The 17,225-nt window shown below is 42.0% G+C and overlaps 1 protein-coding gene across 1 annotated transcript in view; it reads left to right on the top strand.

Annotated features, from left to right (window-relative positions):
• The first annotated feature begins 487 nt into the window (after positions 1–487).
• The window catches only part of ly75 (lymphocyte antigen 75), a 29,970-nt gene continuing 13,232 nt past the window's right edge, over positions 488–17,225 (top strand). Inside the window, exons 1-16 of the mRNA XM_036136096.1 lie at positions 488–504; positions 601–722; positions 2,607–2,978; positions 6,737–6,910; positions 7,075–7,233; positions 8,877–8,996; positions 9,784–9,921; positions 10,205–10,408; positions 13,269–13,429; positions 13,575–13,682; positions 13,943–14,031; positions 15,039–15,208; positions 15,382–15,581; positions 15,840–15,982; positions 16,391–16,469; positions 16,629–16,700. Coding sequence (XP_035991989.1) covers positions 632–722; positions 2,607–2,978; positions 6,737–6,910; positions 7,075–7,233; positions 8,877–8,996; positions 9,784–9,921; positions 10,205–10,408; positions 13,269–13,429; positions 13,575–13,682; positions 13,943–14,031; positions 15,039–15,208; positions 15,382–15,581; positions 15,840–15,982; positions 16,391–16,469; positions 16,629–16,700 — 2,280 coding nt within the window. The 5' untranslated portion in view covers positions 488–504; positions 601–631. The remainder of the gene's footprint in view (positions 505–600; positions 723–2,606; positions 2,979–6,736; positions 6,911–7,074; positions 7,234–8,876; positions 8,997–9,783; positions 9,922–10,204; positions 10,409–13,268; positions 13,430–13,574; positions 13,683–13,942; positions 14,032–15,038; positions 15,209–15,381; positions 15,582–15,839; positions 15,983–16,390; positions 16,470–16,628; positions 16,701–17,225) is intronic.

The raw sequence follows: 17,225 nt of genomic DNA, 5'->3' as shown, positions 1-17,225 counted from the left end.
TATACCGAACCCCCATATCCCAGTAAGTTATTCAACAAAAAAATACCGCTCTCTTTTTTTTCTTTTTTTTATTTACCTCATAGGCGTTTAGCTCATTGGCCTATAAGGTTTGAACAGCAGACGCGCTGTTTATATTATGAACGATAAATCTCAAAGTTTGTAAAAACAAAATTCATGCAATTAAATATTAATTTTTTGTGGATTGGGTATTATATTAATGTTTTTTTTTCATTATAAAATCTACGTATTGTTTTTTTTCATCATATAGCTATAACGTCATGTTGTTGTTTTTTTATTCTTTATCTAATAATGCCATCTTAGTTTGATGCCTTGCTTGTTTAGATTATTATTATTGTTCTTTGCTGTTTTATTTAAAAAATGTATTTGTTATTTTTATTTTTTTATTTTTTTCGGTCGGCCCGGAAGTGGCCACGGTTTGACAGCTCGGCGCAGCCCAGCCAGGTTTTGGAGAGGCGCACAACTGACAGACAGTCGGGAGAACTGGTTGGTAATCTTTCCACTTAGGAGTTCCTTAATCGATCACCCTGGATTCAGGAGGGGGGACAATAACAGGACTTTTTTTTTTTTTTTTTTATGAAGCCTTAAAGAAAACCTACCGCCTGCCATAAACATGCTGAAGCTGAGCGCAGCGGCACTTTGTCTTTGTTTGTTGACGTCCGTCCTCCGGGGGGCTTGTTCAGCGGACAGCGTCCAAAGCTCCGGTAAGTAATCTGCGACACTTCGCTTTCAGTTTTGCGCCACCTGCCAGCGCACTTCCATCTCCGATCAGGCCGCTTCACAGTTGGGCTGAAAACTTTTAGAGACGCGCAAACGAGGCCAGCAATTAGCGCAAAACCGGCTCGACCATAACAAGTATAGCGGTGAATAATGTGCACCTTAGTCTCGAACGCTCTCCGATGTCCAGCATTAGGTTTTAATCCGGGTCTAATAACCGGTCCCTCCCCTACAGAGACCACAAAGTGTTTTTGTTACACATTGTCTAGTGGAGATGGTGAAATAACCCAGATCACTCACTGTCTGGAGCAAACATTTCCTAAGCTGTAATATCATGAACACTGTTTTCTGATTTGGAAAGCCTGCTTGGGTACATTTTCTTGTTTTCTTGATATCGCTCTGAAATAATAATAATAAAAAAAAATGATGTTCAAATTTCACCTAAATACCTTTTCCTTCGAAGAATATCCACATTTCTAAAGAGACTGCTTGCTTTTTGTAAGCTACACGCATTTAATCAGCATGTTAGACTAACAAGTGCCCTGTTTCCTGAATCGAGAGCCCTTCAGTCACTTGTATGGGTATTTCACATTATATCACATCTACTAAAGTAGTTCTGTGTTGGTGTAATGGGGAATTTGATCTAGGTTTTGCTTCGGGTGCAAACAAGGACTCACTTTACCTTTCACTTTCGTCTTCACCCAGATGTCTCTCTTGTTTTCTGCTCGTTTATGAATCATCCCCTTTCCCCTCTTCACAAACTTTGAACTAATTTCTTGCGTAATTGCTGTCATTTTCTGAAAATTTTGTTCTTTTTTGACCCCATATAGCTGAATCATGAGGACCTAGTGAGATGATTTGCACTGGCCCTTTAAAATGGCACCCACCCCTTTTTAAAACAGCAGTTCTCATGATATAAAAAAAAATCCAAAAAAAACTTTCAATACCGTTGGCACTCTTTATGTGACATGTACAGTTAAACTAACCCCACTTTTGGATTTGATTTCATTGGCTTTTATTTTGGTTTTATTTTGTTATTTTTTTTCCATGGACTGCATCTCTGGTATTGACACAATGGCTCATCCTGTACCCGCTGATTATTGGTGTACACAGCTGACCTGTCAAAAAGAAATAAGCCACTTGCTTTATTTAAAAGTCCCTTTACGTTCATGTTCAAGCTATAGGGTTAGCCAGAAATCACAGGAGCACTCCATTTTCACTCAACAGACACATAATCTATCTTTGACTCTCTACTTTCTATTGTTTGTCTATCACCTGACCTTAGTAAGAATGACCTTATTTAAGGCTGCTGGTATGTAGGGCTGTAGTTTAGACCACCTAGTCTGAGACAAAGTCAAGACCAGGATAAACTATTGGGGAAGCATTCTAAAGACCGTCGCTGTGACCATAGGGTTGTTTTTCTTGTTGTAAACCTCTATAGACGTTCTGCCTCATGCAGCACATTTGCCAGCTAGCATGGCGAAGGGTTTCAGACGAACTGGTTGCGCTGGTGTGCTGATCCCTGTTCAGTTAGCCGCTCTGCCACGACGTTTATGTGAAGCCAAAGGCTGTATGCAAACAAACCCTGTACAGTGGATCTGATAAGTTGCTTAAAAGTCAAAAATCCAAAACCAGCCAACGCCGGAGAGCAAATACGTCCCACGAAGTGTTAACTAACTTAGCATCAGCTGAGCTGGCAAAGTGAGAAACCCGGTGGCCCCTTTTTTTTTCTGTGTATTGTACATACAGAAAAATATTGATATCAACACACTTCTGTTCTTTGAGACGGATTTTTATATATATATATTTTGAGTATGAACTTATTTCAATAACAACAAAAGACCGAACTGATCTTTCTGTCTCGTCCTCAGATGAAGATGCCTTCACCATTCAGCACTCCGCCACAGGTAAATGCATGGGAACGGGGACCTCCAAAAACTTGACCGTCGCCCCCTGCAACTCCACCCTCAGATCCCAGCTGTGGAAGTGGGGCTCGGGTGACCGGCTCTTCCACGTGGACACGTCTCTCTGCCTGGCGCTGAACGTCGAGTCGAAGATGCTCTCCCTGGTCGACTGCGGCTCCAGTAGCCCTCTGTCGTGGCGCTGCCTCGGCGGGATGGTGTACACCATCTATCAGATGGAGCTGACAGTCGCCAAAGACAAAGTTGGCCTCAAACGGGACTCCAATGACAGCTGGGTTCGAGGAGGATCCCGGGACAACATCTGCCGGAGGCCTTACCGTGGTAAGCGTTGCCTCCTCTCTTGCAGGACGCCTGCAGTGCAACCGGCTGCTTGATCCTGTAGGAAATTGGAGAGGGAAGGGGGGGGGTAAAAATCCTATTAAATTCATTTTATACAGAGTGCACCAAATTCAATTTGCTGAGAACATTTACTCCCTGAAGTGAACATGAAGTAAATGCTCAGATTTCTGTGCTGCGTCTGTGATTTAAAAGAAAACCAAAAGGAAAAAAAAAAAACAACACAACAACCTTCCAAGCTGTCGTTTTGAGACAAACATGTTCAGGCACATTTGGAGCAATAGCTTGACTGGTTACCTGGCTGCATTGCTGTCATTCTGATCTTCTGTGTGGGACTGCACGTTATGTCAGACTTTTTTGGGGGATTTCCTTTGTGCTAGCGTAAAGAAAAAGCCCAAGCCGGTGGGAGTGAGCTTTACACCCCAGGGTTTGTTGAACAAGGGGTTTGGGGAGGGCGAGTGGATCAGAACCGAGGGAACAGAGACTACCGGCGATCTAGCTGTTAAGTTATATTCCTGGTATGGCCGACAGAGACAACCAAACAGAAGGTAAACCATAAAATGCGTCTAAAATTGTGTTCTTTAAAAAAAAAAAAAGGTTTCTTGTCTAAAAGTAGATAAAAAAAAAAAACGTAAAATAACACCAACCAGTTACTTGTTTAAAAACATTTTTTTTAAAAATTCCCAATCACAAAAATCTGACTAAACCAGTTTGGTCAGGGATGGCGAGGAGAGACTTGACTTTCCTGCCTGTTCGCCGCCTCCCAGCTGTTTTCCACAGCATCCGCCTCGCATCGCCGGCCTGTGCAAAACAGACACAGGCCGGCATCTTTGCCTGTAAAACGGGCCCTGATAATCTTTCCGGAAATGTTGCACCCACTAAAAGCCATCCAATAAAGATGTCAAAACTAAGATATCCAACAAAAGCAAAAAAAAAAAAAAGAAAATCTAAACGGGGTATAAAAAGCACGCTCAGTGAAATCTGAAAACGGCAACAAAACGAATGCGGTACAGATATCCACTGTGTGACGAGTGTTTTAAGGTTGTGCAGTGCGCACAGCTTCCACTTCCTTTGCACGGGCATCATTCAGTGCACGGTGTTGATGCAACCTCTGCAAAACGTTCGGTGACAGGATGCCATCAGGTTGAAATCATTCAGATGAATAACAAGACATGAATTGTTAAAAAAAAATAGTCTGATCTGATCTCACAAGAACCTCGAAAGAAAGTCTTATAGCATCTGTATCAGTTGGCTTCTTATAAGGCATGAACACCGATCAGCCTTAAGATTATGACCGCTTACAGCTACAGGGAGCTCATCTTTGTTAACATTGTCCTGTTTGGGAAAACCTACAAACTGGCTTTAAGATGGATTTTAATTCGATGCTTGCCGAGATCCAAACTCACCCCAAGCACAAATGTCAGAGCCATGACAACAGGACTCCCCCCCCCCCCCCCCCTCTCCCCCCAAAAAAAACAACAAAAAAACAGAGATTCTCAAAACTGCAAAGCCTCTGTAAAGTTTGGCTTGACAGACTTTAACTTTAAGTCAATTCTCATGTCTTTGGTACTCTTGCATTTATCATTTTTCATGTTTTTTTTTCATTTATTAAAAGATGTTTACTGTTGTTTAAGGGTTGTCCCCCCCGACTGCATGTGCTAAAAGTGTAAAAAAAAAAAAAAAAGTTATTTTTGCAACATTCTTGTTCTTTTTTCAACATTGCTGGTTTTTTTTGGGGGGTTTTTTTTCAACATTGCCATCCTTTCTTAATTGCTCAACTCATGACTCGAGTATCACCTGTAGCTCAGTTTCCTTTTTTTTTCACGTCTCGGTTACATATTGAGCTCATTCAGGCGGACCACTGGAGAGATGTCCATTTCTTTCTTGAGCAAATATTTTTGTTTATATATAACAACATGTTTTAAACAGTTGTATTTTAAATATGTAGATATTATGATCACTATAACTATGATTTTACTCTGGCTGGACCCCCCCCCCCCCCCCCCGCTCCTAAAAAGGGAGTACCGACACTTATTTTTAGTGTTTTTTATTCCACTTAAAGCACTGTTTTTTGTAGAACTGCTGAAGAATAATTCTGATCTTTTGATTGAAGGCCTTCAGGCCTGATGTTAAAGTGAACTGCCCCCAAATTCCCACCTGATGGGTTCTGGTGGGCCCGGCTGCCTGCTGGGGCCGCATCTAAGCAGACCATGATCCACGCCCAGAAGGAAGCAGCTGGAGCTCAGCACACAGAGGATGAATAGGATCTGAAACAATACCCTGACTTCTTTTTTTTTCCACTTCACCTGAAGAGGACAAATGAAGCCCGTTTAAATGCGCTGTTTTTATATAAAAAAAGAAAAAAAAATTTTTTTATTTTTTTTATTTATTTTTTACAAAATAACATCCTAGTGAGTACTGAAAGGGCAGTCAAAATGTTATGACTGACGGGTGCCATAAACAGCTTTCTGTTCAAATCCAGATACACTGCAAAAAGAGAACTAAAAATAAGTAAAATTTTCTTGAAATGAATGTATTTGCCCTTGACTTGAGCAGGTAAATAAGATTATTTGCCAATGGAATGAGTATTTTTACCCCTAAAATAAGATAATTAGATATCCAGCACTTGAAATAAGATGACGGAGATAAATTGTTCCTATTTTAAGTGCAAAAATCTTATGCCATTGGAAAATTGTCCTATTTACCTGCTCAAATCAAGGAAAAATAGTTTCATTTCAAGAAATAATGTCTTAATTTTAGGTCTATTTTTGCAGTGTAGGAGGCGGTTTGAACACTTCGGCTGGACGTTGGTGCTGCAGTTTGTACTTCCTTCCCTAAATCCCTGCGAGAGTCATTACAGCATTGTGCAACTTGTGACTGTTTTTAGCTCACATCAATCAAGTAATGAGCTCGTGCCTCACATTTCTGAGCGAGCCGACCAATCGGAGCGGACATGGCCCGACGGGGGAGGAAGCACTTAAAGGGAGAGGACTTTTCCCGTATAACGCTGGAATATGCCTCATCATCCAGAGCCGCTGGTGGAGCTCGTCTGCGGCGGAAGGAGCGAGCGGCAGAATGAGGAACGTGATGTCCCTGGGATTCTCCAAAAGGGTGGCGCGGTGGTTCTGTTTTTAACTTTTAATCCCAATACCCGTTGATCCCACTTCAGAAGCAAATGAGAGATTTTTTTTTATATATTTCAAAAAGAAAATTAGTGGAATATAGTCAATTCAATGCACTTTTTTTATAGGTGTACTAGTATATCTGTCCCCCGACATGCATCATGTGTATAAAAGCAATTAAAGTGAAATGGTTAATGTTGATCATCGTAGGGTTGTATCGTTTTGTTTAGTTTGGACAATATATGACGGTCTTTCTGGCAATTAGAGTCTAGCCCCCGAATCAAAGCTCACCACCACCCACCAAGAGGCCTCCAGGGTCCCCCCGGGTCGGGAATCACGGCTCGGGCAGATTGTGTTTCCCTGCAGCCTCCTGCCGCCCCTCACGCTGCTACCTCTCAAGTTTCGTCTTCTCTCAATTGATTATGAGGCACCGCGCCGGTTTTGGGTTATCACTTCAAACTATTGCTGTGCATTAAACTGTAGAGGTCTGTGTGGAAAGATGTTCTGTTTGTCCCTAAAAAAAAAAAAAAAGAAATGCCTGTTTTTGTTTCCAACTATAAGAGCAAGGTTGAGTTTCACAGCCACTGTCATGGTGTAATCTTGCCGCTCGTGTCTGTGCAGTTGTTCACACCACCAGAGGGAACTCTGCGGGAGCTCCATGCGAGTTCCCCTTCAAGTACAACAACAGCTGGCACCATGGGTGCATTCCTGACGCAGAGGACCCGCGGATGTCCTGGTGTGCCACGTCCCCAGACTACGACCATGAGAATAAGTTTGGGTACTGTCTAATACCTGGTAGGTTGTTGTTGTTATTGGTTTTATACTTAAAATGTCATGATTTGTACTTAATTTACTGTCTTTATAATTGTAAACATAGAAGTTCTGTCAGATAATCACATGAAGTTACATTGTCATCTGCGTATGATTTGACTGGCCTCTTTGTCTCCACGACTTTGTAGAGGAGGGTTGCCAGACCCTGTTCTCCGGGCCAGCCCAGGGACCCTGCTACGAGTTTGTTTCCGGCGCCGCCGTGACCTGGCACGAAGCTTTGCACTCGTGTCGCAGTCAGGGAGCCGACCTTCTCAGCCTGTCGGAGACCGATCTCAACTCCAGCGCCTGTAAGACCCGCTGTTTTCTACAAGCACCACCCGCTCCCTACTTTGCTGCTCACCTACCCAACCGTCTGATAGTGAAAAGCGTAAACAAAGATCTATCGGGTTCTCAAACGCATTGACTTTGTGCTCGTAGAAAAAAAAGCATAAAGGAAGCTTTATTTACTGGAATCTTTTCCATTTTCTTGCCTAAATCCCTAATGGCCTTGATCTTGCTAAGGCAGCTCTCTTCTTATTAAGCGAGCTTTCATGGTGCTTCCCTTTTGTCCGAGGCACAACTTCACAGTTGCTGTGAATGTGCCTGTTGGGACAGAGGCCCTTTCATCTATGTCCTCCTTTTGTTCTCCCCGTCTCCTTCTCTACATTTTGGTGGCCGCGCAGCAAGATTTCCACAGCTATGTTACCGAAACCATCGACAGAAAAATGGCTGAAGCAGGTTTTAGCGCCAGTGAGAGATGTCAGAGTGAACTGAACAACTCTGTAGAAAAAGAAGAAGAAAATAGGAGAGTGATGCCCCCAGTCCAATGAGCTGCAGCCGCCCACTCTTTTTTTTTTTTTCTTTTTTTATTCAAGCGGTATTCAAGAGTTTATCCCTCATCGGGAGCATTCTTAGTTTCTCATGCTTTTTCTTCTTTCTTTTATTTTTTATTTTTTTGTGATATGAGTCGCACACCCCACCCCCCTTCCCAGCTGCTTATTTTCATAATTAGAGGCTGCACGTCTTCTGGTTTTCCCCCCCTTTTGGCCACAACTCAGGAATCTGCTCGTTTGTAACAAAACCTGTCCCTAATAGGATGACATTCTGAACAAACAAAAAACAAACAAAACAAAAAAAAAATACTATTCATCCCAGTGATGAACTTCACGTAGATATTAGGTCGCAGCAGTGTTGTAGTACTCGAGTCCGAGACTCGAACTCGAGTCCGAGTCATTAGCTAAATTTAGAGACTCGTGACTTGACTTGGACTTGAGCACTGATGACTCGAACTTGGACTCGGACTCCTACATTCAGATCATTCTGACTCGGAAATTGAGAAAAAGACTCGACTTTTTTTATATCATTAGGCTATAATTTTAATATGTCATTGGAATATTATTTGGTGTATGATTTTAATATCTAAATTATTAGTGCAATGTGGTGGAGTGTGGATTTTTTTTTTTAGTTTATAACTTGTAGGCTATGCTTACTTTAGTGCGGAACTTGGACTCGACTTGGATCAATAGTGACTCGACTCGGACTTGACTCGGATGAGTAGTGGACTTGACTCGGACTCGACTCTGATTTTTTTTTTTAATGACTTGGACTTGACTCGGACTTGAACACTGGAGACTCGAACCTGGACTCGGACTCGAGGCATAGTGACTTGACTACAACACTGGGTCGCAGCGTAGAAAACAACCCAGCACTGTTATGTCACACGCCACCGGCGACACCAGGCTTGGTTTTTGCTCTTCGCCTCAACAGTCTCTAAAATATCTCAAAGTTGTCTACATTGTTAGAAAGGACTGAGCTCGATGAACATGTGTTTTTTGTTTGTGTGTGTGCCGTTTTCAAGGATGCTGCGTTACTTTAATGCCAACAGTTGCACACTTCCTGGGTGGGTCAAATTGAAACATTTCGATATCTTTGATTTCTCCTGACTCCGCAGTGTTGGACGGCCTCCGGCAGATGCCCGAGAAGATGTGGATCGGCCTTCACCACTTAGACGTTTCCCAGGGGTGGCAGTGGTCAGACGGCTCCCCTCTTTACGTCTTGCGCTGGGAGGAAGGTGGGACTTTTTAATTTATTTTTTTTTGCTGTGTTCTATGTCTCTTACTCAGAGCTCATGTATATATAAATCGACATGTGTGGCATCTTGTGGCGTAATAGTGAAAGTTTAAAAGCTCCTCGGATCAAAAGGAGAAGTCTCAGCCGCCAGCTGCAGACCCGTTGCACGCTCGGAGCTCCATCCTGTCGCGGTTTTGCGTCGCGGCGCTCTTCCACTAACATTACTGTCAGTCTGAGGAACAATGCGGGCAGTGTTACAAAGAAGCAGTGCGTGCCTTGTTGTTGGACACAGTGTGCCACTGGGATTGTTGGTGTTGCTGAATAACCCATTAACGGCGCTGAATGGCTGCCTGTGCCAAAGCTGCCAGCGATTGTATTTTTATTTTATTTCTTTTTTTATTATTATTTACAGTAGGTGTTAGTGGGAATGTCAAGAATTTGGCCCTTTCTCGTTATAGACGCCTAATGGTTGAAATGATTTACAGTGTATCAGGGTTTGCGACTGGTAGTACTGGGGTGGATTGTCACTGTAACAAATGTGCCTTTCCCCCCCTGCATTTCTGTATAGAAAAAATACAAATAAACCCCAGAAGATTGCATACAATGTACAAAAGCTTAGTCTGATTTCACGTCAGACAAAGACACCAATGTCTTTTGCGTCTTCTAAACATTTGGTTTCAGATGTACGCGTTGCTTTATGCTTCTTGTCTATTTCCCTCAGCTGACATGTGTGATTATCATTCTGCTCAGTCTATGGCGACGTATAATCTTTTCTGTATTTTTGTCAGAAATGCCACTCTTCGGACTTGTTGAGTCGGACTGCGGCGTCTTGAATTCCAGACAGAAATACGAGTCCAAGTCTTGCAACAAGCGGCTGCCGTACGTCTGCAAGAAGAGGGTGAAAGCGTCTGACGCCACAGCCGCAGGTGGGTTGAAAGGAAGCGCTCTCTTTCTACCGCCTGTTTGTCTTAGGAGTGAAGCTGTGACATATATAAAGGCGCAAGGGAAAAACGTCTTGCCTGTAGTTTCAAAAAGTCTGCTGATATGAATCCATGCCACAGTTTAGGTTGGATTTCTTTAACCCAGGCTCCACGTCCCCGTAAAAAGAACAATGACCTGTAACCAGCAGGGTTTTTTTTTTTTTTTAAACCCCTAATGTTTTGTGATGTCCTCTCCAACCTCTCCTCCTGGCCTGCTCTCTCCCCTCAGACCCTCTGGTAGACAACCAGACGGTGTGTGCAGAGGGCTGGGTGCCGTGGAACGGCTGGTGTTACAAGTTGATAAGCGACGCCGCCGAAAAGAGGAGCTTTCCAGATGCTCAAGAGTACTGCAACAGCACCGAGGGAGGAGCGCATCTAGCCAGCTTCCACTCCTTCGACCACATCGAGATGATCAGCACGTATTTCCCGGCAGGTAAGGCGCCGGCGTTCGGTGGTCCTGAAGTGGTTCAGGGTCTTGTTAAGGGTTGGACACTCTTGTCCGAATTTCCTTTTGATGTGAAAAGTTTTGGGGTGCAGGAGAAATTTGTTTGCGAGTCCCAGAATAAAAAAAAAAAAGATTCATAGGAACTGGACTTGGAAGGTGTTTCTCGTTTTTTCTCTACTGTCACCAGTCATTCGAGCAGCTTTTTTTAGGCGGTGCTTGTTGAATTCCTACAGTCATACAGGGGAAGTTGGGTGTTATAAAAAAAACGATGGTTACAGAAACCTGATGACTCTGTTTGAGCCTGGAAAGACCACAAACTTCCTGACTTATCATAGACGAATGAAACCATTGGTTTGCCGGTAAAGAGGAACTGGAGACGGAGACTGGAGAACTGATACTGATACCAAATCCAACCCAACATACTTGGTGAACCTTCTCAAAACGGAGGGAAAAACAACCTCCTTTGACTTTATCCATAACAGTAGGTAAAGAAGCGGAGTCGCTGGTCAGCCCATGAATCCAGTAGAAAAAGTTAGGTTCATCTAAAGTAGAGGTGTCAAACATACGGCCTGCGGGCCGGTTCCAGCCCACCGAACAATTTAGTCCGTCCCGGTGGCTAAATGCATTATCATTATTCAACAATGATTTTTTTTCCCCCCAGTGTCCTGTCTGGCAATGTGGCAATAAGAATTGTTGTCTTAATGCCAAAGAGAGCTCATCAGATTTGACTTTCACAAGTGGAGCAGTACTGCTTTTGCCATAGTGCTCCGCTTGATTTATGAATGTGAATAGTTTTATTATGATTCATGCGGGGAATATCTCAAATGATATGGACACTACAATGGGAAAGTAGGAAAGGAAGAACAAGAAGGAAAAAATAAAGGTGAAAGAAAGAGAGGAGATAAAAGGAAGAGAATGATAAAACAATTGAAAAAAACATGTACTTTGTTTAATTGAAAATCTGCAGTTCCTATATTGTCCACGAGGGGCGCTGTTTTAATCAGCAGATGGTAGCACTGAGCTTCAGATGTGGAAAAATAATTTTAAATCATTTCTTAATTTTTATCTGTTTGATGTATTTTGTCATGCAGTGTTTTTAAGTTCCAAAAAAATGTTTTTCAACAAACAGCTTCAAATGTTTGTGCTACGTTTGTGCTGGTTTGTGCAGCAAAAATTTTTGTTTGTGCCGCTATCATTTTTTCCAGGGTAAAATTAAATTATTCATATTAATAGGTTAGCAACTTATAATTTATAAGAAATTCACAGTTTCAGCATGAACAGATGTTCACTGACCTTTGATGACCACTACAAACTATTATCATTAAAATGATATCAGTTCAACAATTTTATATATTTTAAAATATGCATTTTAATATATATATATATATATATATATATATATATATATATATCCAAAATATCCATTTTCCGAACCGCTATATCCCTCATGGGGTCGCGGGGGTGCTGGTGCCTATCTCCAGCGTTCACTGGGCGAGAGGCGGGGTACACCCTGGACAGGTCGCCAGTCTGTCGCAGGGCAACACAGAGACAAACAGGACAAACAACCATTCAAGCACACACTCACACCTAAGGACAATTTGGAGAAGCCAATTAACCTAACAGTCATGTTTTTGGTCTGTGGGAGGAAGCCGGAGTACCCGGAGAGAACCCACGCGTGCACAGGGAGAACATGCAAACTCCATGCAGAAAGATCCAGGGGTGTACTCGAACCCAAGACCTTCTTGCTGCAAGGCAACAACTACCTACTGCGCCACTGTGCAGCCCTATATATATATATATATATATATATATATATATATTATATATATACTATATATATATATATATATATCTATCATATATATCATCTATATACTCTATCTCTAGCCTCGATATCTATATCTACTATCTCTTTCTTTCTTTATTTCTTTATTTCTTTCTCTTTATTTATTTATTTCGTTCTTTATTTCTTTCTTTCTTTATTTCGCTTCTTTCTTTCTTTCTTTCTTTCTTTCTTTCTTTCTTTCTTTCTTTCTTTCTTTCTTTCTTTCTTTTATTCTCCTCTCTCTCTCTATCTCTCTTCTTTCTTTCTTTCTCTCTCTCTTTCTTTCTTTCTTTCTCTCTCTCTCTCTCTGCTTTTTCTCTCTCTCTCTCTCTCTCTCTCTCTCTCTCTCTCTCTCTCTCTCTCTCTCTCTCTCTTTCTTTCTTTCTTTTTTCTCTACTCTTCTTCTCTCTCTATCTTTCTTTCTTTCTCTCTCTTTCTTTCTTTCTCTCTCTCTTTCTTTCTTTATTTCTCTATATATATATATATATATATCTATTTATATATTTATTTATATATTTATATTTCTGTATAGCAAAAAAATTGTATTTGTACTGCTATCATTTTCATTAATAATATTAATAATACTTTTGTAGAGGTCATCAAAGGTCAGTGAACATCTGTTCATGCTGAAACTGTGAATTTCTTATAAATTATAAGTTGCTAACCTCTGAATATGAATAATTTAATTTTATCTTGGAAAAAAATGATAGCGGCACTAACAAACATTTTTGCTGCACAAACCAGCACAAACGTAGCACAAACGTTTGACACCAATTTCGTCTGAATTGAAAAAGGTGGTGGGGGGGGCAACTTCACTCATGTGCTTGAAATGAATCATTAACGTTTGCTTGGCTGGTTTCTATACCGGCTCCTTTCATCACTTATACCTTATCTTTTTACTGTCGCCAGAACTTTTGACCAAACAGATGCTTGTAACCTCAGTGTGTTTCAGCATCGTCGGCTTTAGCCTGATCTAAAGTGTTTCCTGGAGTTCTCCCTAAGTTTATTTCCGGTGCCTTGCAGAGGAGAGCTTTGCTGGCACATGGATTGGCCTCAGGGGTTACGGGTCAAACGCCACCATCTTCAGGTGGACCGACCAGGAGCCCGTCAACTTCACCTACTGGGACTACGACCAACCCATCCAGCATGCCCAGGATGTCACCTGTGTCTTCTACTATCAGGAGGTGTGTGTGTTTTGTCTTGTTGACATAACCTTTTGTTTCTTCGCTGTATGTGTTTTACATCAAAAGGATCAAATGAGAAGATGGTATTTGTTTTTGTGTTTTTAAAAATAAGTGTTTTTTTTATGGCGTGCTTTCGTTTTTCCAGACTCATGGCTGGCGGGTCGGAGATTGCTCCAACAAGCTGTCTTTCATGTGTCAGAAGAAAGGAGACTTCAACGAGTCGGGAACACAGGCTGGATGTAACTATAAAGATGTAAGTGTTGCTGTGTTATTTTTCACAACTGTTTTGAGCCTGGGCAATATGCTCCCATCACGTTCTGGTTAACAAATGACGATAAACACTTTAAGGATGCAACCGCCATTCACATTTTTATTTGCATCGATATTAAAAAGAAACGCTGACGTTACTGTTTTCATGACACAGATGTTGATAAGGAATGGATGTGGGATTCTGTCCCTGTTTGCACGTAATTTGATTGTCTTACCCAAGTCTTACTCTTTTCAATTACCCAGGGTTGGAGGAGGCATGGCAACTCCTGCTATCTGGTACAGACCGAGCAAGTACCCTTCAAAAACCACTGCAACGTCACTATAAGAAACAGGTAGGGCCTGCTTACCACCATTAACACATAAACGCTATCTGGTGCTTCTTCATAATGCATTGATGTTTAAAGTCTCTTTAAGTCAAAAAATGAGGAAGTTATCTGGTACTTTCTGGGTCTCTGTAATCGATAGCCCACTGAGGGATATCAATTACGAGAAAAACACTTACTAAACTGTACAGGGAAGTTTACGGTGGATTTATGTTGTGTACCTTCACTTTTTAAATTATGGACACACGTACAATTGTCTAAACCTGAGACCATATCGTTTGTTGGTGACCTCTGTTTTCTGAATGCGCTGTTAGGAACTTTATCTTTTAACACGCCAACACGGCTTTGGGGGTCCGAGACGTGGTTCTTGGGCGTTTGGAAATGTGAGGAGAGCAGCCAAGAACTGCTGGGCGGTCCTCTCCTGAGACGACTGGTGGCTGGTATCCATTTGTACCGAGGGTTACAATCTTCTGCCGTGCCATTCTTACAGATTCAAGTTTTTGTAATGGGATGCCAGCAAAAGCTTCCCTGCCCCCACCTGTATAGGGTAGTAACACACTGCCCCTCCCACACTTATTGCTGTCCACTGAGTGGACTCCTACCCTTTTCCCTCTCACAGAAAAAAACCCCCACAACAAATATGTCTGTTTATAAATAACAGAGTGGTAAAATGATCTAATATTCTGCACAGTGAGTGCATGAAAACAGCGTATGCAGAGATTTAGTTTTCTTTATGTGGCTTTTGTTGGTTACATAACATAGTGGTCGATGACACCGAAGCTTGCATTAAAGTGATATTTTATTCCCTGTTGGGGATTAGATAACATTTTATTTCCCGTGTCCCGACGTGTAAAACCGTAGAACTGAAGCTGGCCTGGCTTTTTACCACCACTGCACCTAACTGCACGACATTTTAAAATCTCTTGAGTGCGTTTGCATGTTGAGCTAAAAAAAAAAAAATGCTCCTTTCATATTGTGGCAGCAGCGAGTCTCTCAAACTTCTCGGCCCTGTTTAGGTTTGAGCAGGCCTTCATCAACCGTCTGCTCGCGGAGCACATCAGCAAAGAACCGCAGTATTTCTGGATAGGCCTGCAGGACATCAAGAGCACAGGAGAGTACCAGTGGATGAACCAGGATGACTCCTCGGGCGCGGTCACATATACAAACTGGGGCTGGTTTGAACCCGGTGAGTAACTAGCCCAAGCCGATTGCGGTTTGGGGCTCTTGTGTACCGACAGATTATGCATTTTTAATTTTTTTATGGTCTTGGGGTTCAGATTTACTGGTTTTCTTATATGCAAAAATTTTACAAGTGATCTCAACTGGGTTTTTTTTTTTGTCTGTATTTATGTATTTTAGAGCAGGATGGAGGGTGCGTCGTGATTTCGACAGAAAAACCTTTAGGCAAGTGGGAGGTGAAGAACTGTACCCTTTTTAAAGCCGGGACTATCTGTAGAAGAGACCTCGAGCCGCCGCCTCCACCAGAACCAGAGCCAGATCCTAATGCGACCTGTGCTGATGGATGGATGTCTGGGCTAAACAGTAAACACTGCTACAAGGTATGAATAGCTCATAAATGCTGCGCGTGCTACACATTTGTGCTACACATTTGTGCTACACATTTGTGCTACACTTCACTAAATAATAGTTCAGTCATTGGTTTTCTACTTCAGTAAGGAACTATGTAATGAAGAGCTAAATTCTTAAACAAAAATAAAGTCTGTTTGTACTTCAGCTTTATCATAGCATTTATTCCATTTTTCAGCGTGACTTCTGACATTTATTAACTTTCGTGAGCCGATTTCTCTCCCCGTCAGGTGTTTCACGAAGAGCGGCTGAGCAGGAAACGCTCCTGGGAGGAAGCCAGGAGGTTCTGTCAGGCTTTGGGCGCCAACCTGCCCAGTTTCACAAGCCTAACAGAGATGACAGCCCTGCACAGCATTCTGAGGAATTCAATCAGGTGCGTCTTCTTCCACAACACAGATGTGGCACAGCAGAGCAGTGCTGGGAGGCAGAGGGCTCGCGGTCGGCTGCGGTCCGATTTTACCTTCGCCCGCTGCTTCGGGTCCTAGTGTAGCTACATCAGCGTCACACAGACACATCCGCGGCGCAGTTTTGCAGATTTCATACATGCAGCAAGCCTTCAAGATGAGCTATGATCTGAAAAATGATGGAAATGTAACCTAATGAGCTTTTATGTACACCAACACTGACACTGCCATTTAAATAAGTGTTTATTGCAGCACAAAGATAAAAAAGTCATACAGGCCTTCCATTTCTCTCTTGGTTTAATTTCATATAAACTCCCATGTCTTGAGAAAAAAACATTTCTTTTAGTCATAAAGGTGACGTCTTTGTCTCGTTGCAGTGACGATCGGTACTTCTGGGTTGGCCTGAACAGGAGGAATCCAGCCGATCAGTCCTGGCAGTGGAGCGACGGCCGACCTGTAAGTGCCTGCATCAAAAACAAAATCAAAGCCCCACCGCGGCCCACGGTTTGAGTGGGGTTTTTTACGCATTTTTTTCTGATAAGTTCCCTTTAATCATGTCTGCTTTGCGCAATCCTACTGTTGAAAGAGTGGGTTTAATCCAGGGTTTTGCAACAGGTACCCTTGGATATTTTACACCACGAGTTCCATGAGGACGACGCGTACAACAGAGACTGCACCGCTTTCAAGGTCAGATGGATATGTGTAGCCTGAGTTTTTGTTTCCTATTCATCTGAAGAAATTTTGTTATTGTTTGTTTGTTTGTTTGTTTGTTTGTTTGTTTAAATGTACCAAATCTTGTGCTTCGCCCAGTGGTCATGAGTTTAGGAGCTAAAGAAGAAATTCTCAAAAAAAAAACAAGCGCTTGCATTAGTTTGATTTTGTTTTTCTTTATTATTGTATTGTTGCTGGAAACAAATGTATTCAGCCCTAAATTAAGTTTTTCATGGCTATCTAAGATAGGGCTGGATGATATAGGAAAAAATGCATATCGATAAAATAGAAATCATATTGATTGATATTGATAATTATCAACAAAGTGCAGCCCTGGCCATTTTATGTTGTTGCTTAGCAACCAAATTTTAGATAAAGGTCACACAGACACTGAATTCAAACTCAACCCTTTATTCAACCAACTTTTTACTAAAACTGCAAGTTTTTAAAAAAGAGAAAAGAATGCGTTCTGTCTGAACTCTTTGAAGGGGGTGGAGCTTG

This window comes from Fundulus heteroclitus, chromosome 4, assembly GCF_011125445.2.
Source record: "Fundulus heteroclitus isolate FHET01 chromosome 4, MU-UCD_Fhet_4.1, whole genome shotgun sequence".
NCBI classification, from domain to species: Eukaryota; Metazoa; Chordata; class Actinopteri; order Cyprinodontiformes; family Fundulidae; genus Fundulus; species Fundulus heteroclitus.
The sequence above is the reverse complement of the archived record's forward strand: the minus strand, read 5'-3'. Positions and strand labels throughout refer to the sequence as shown.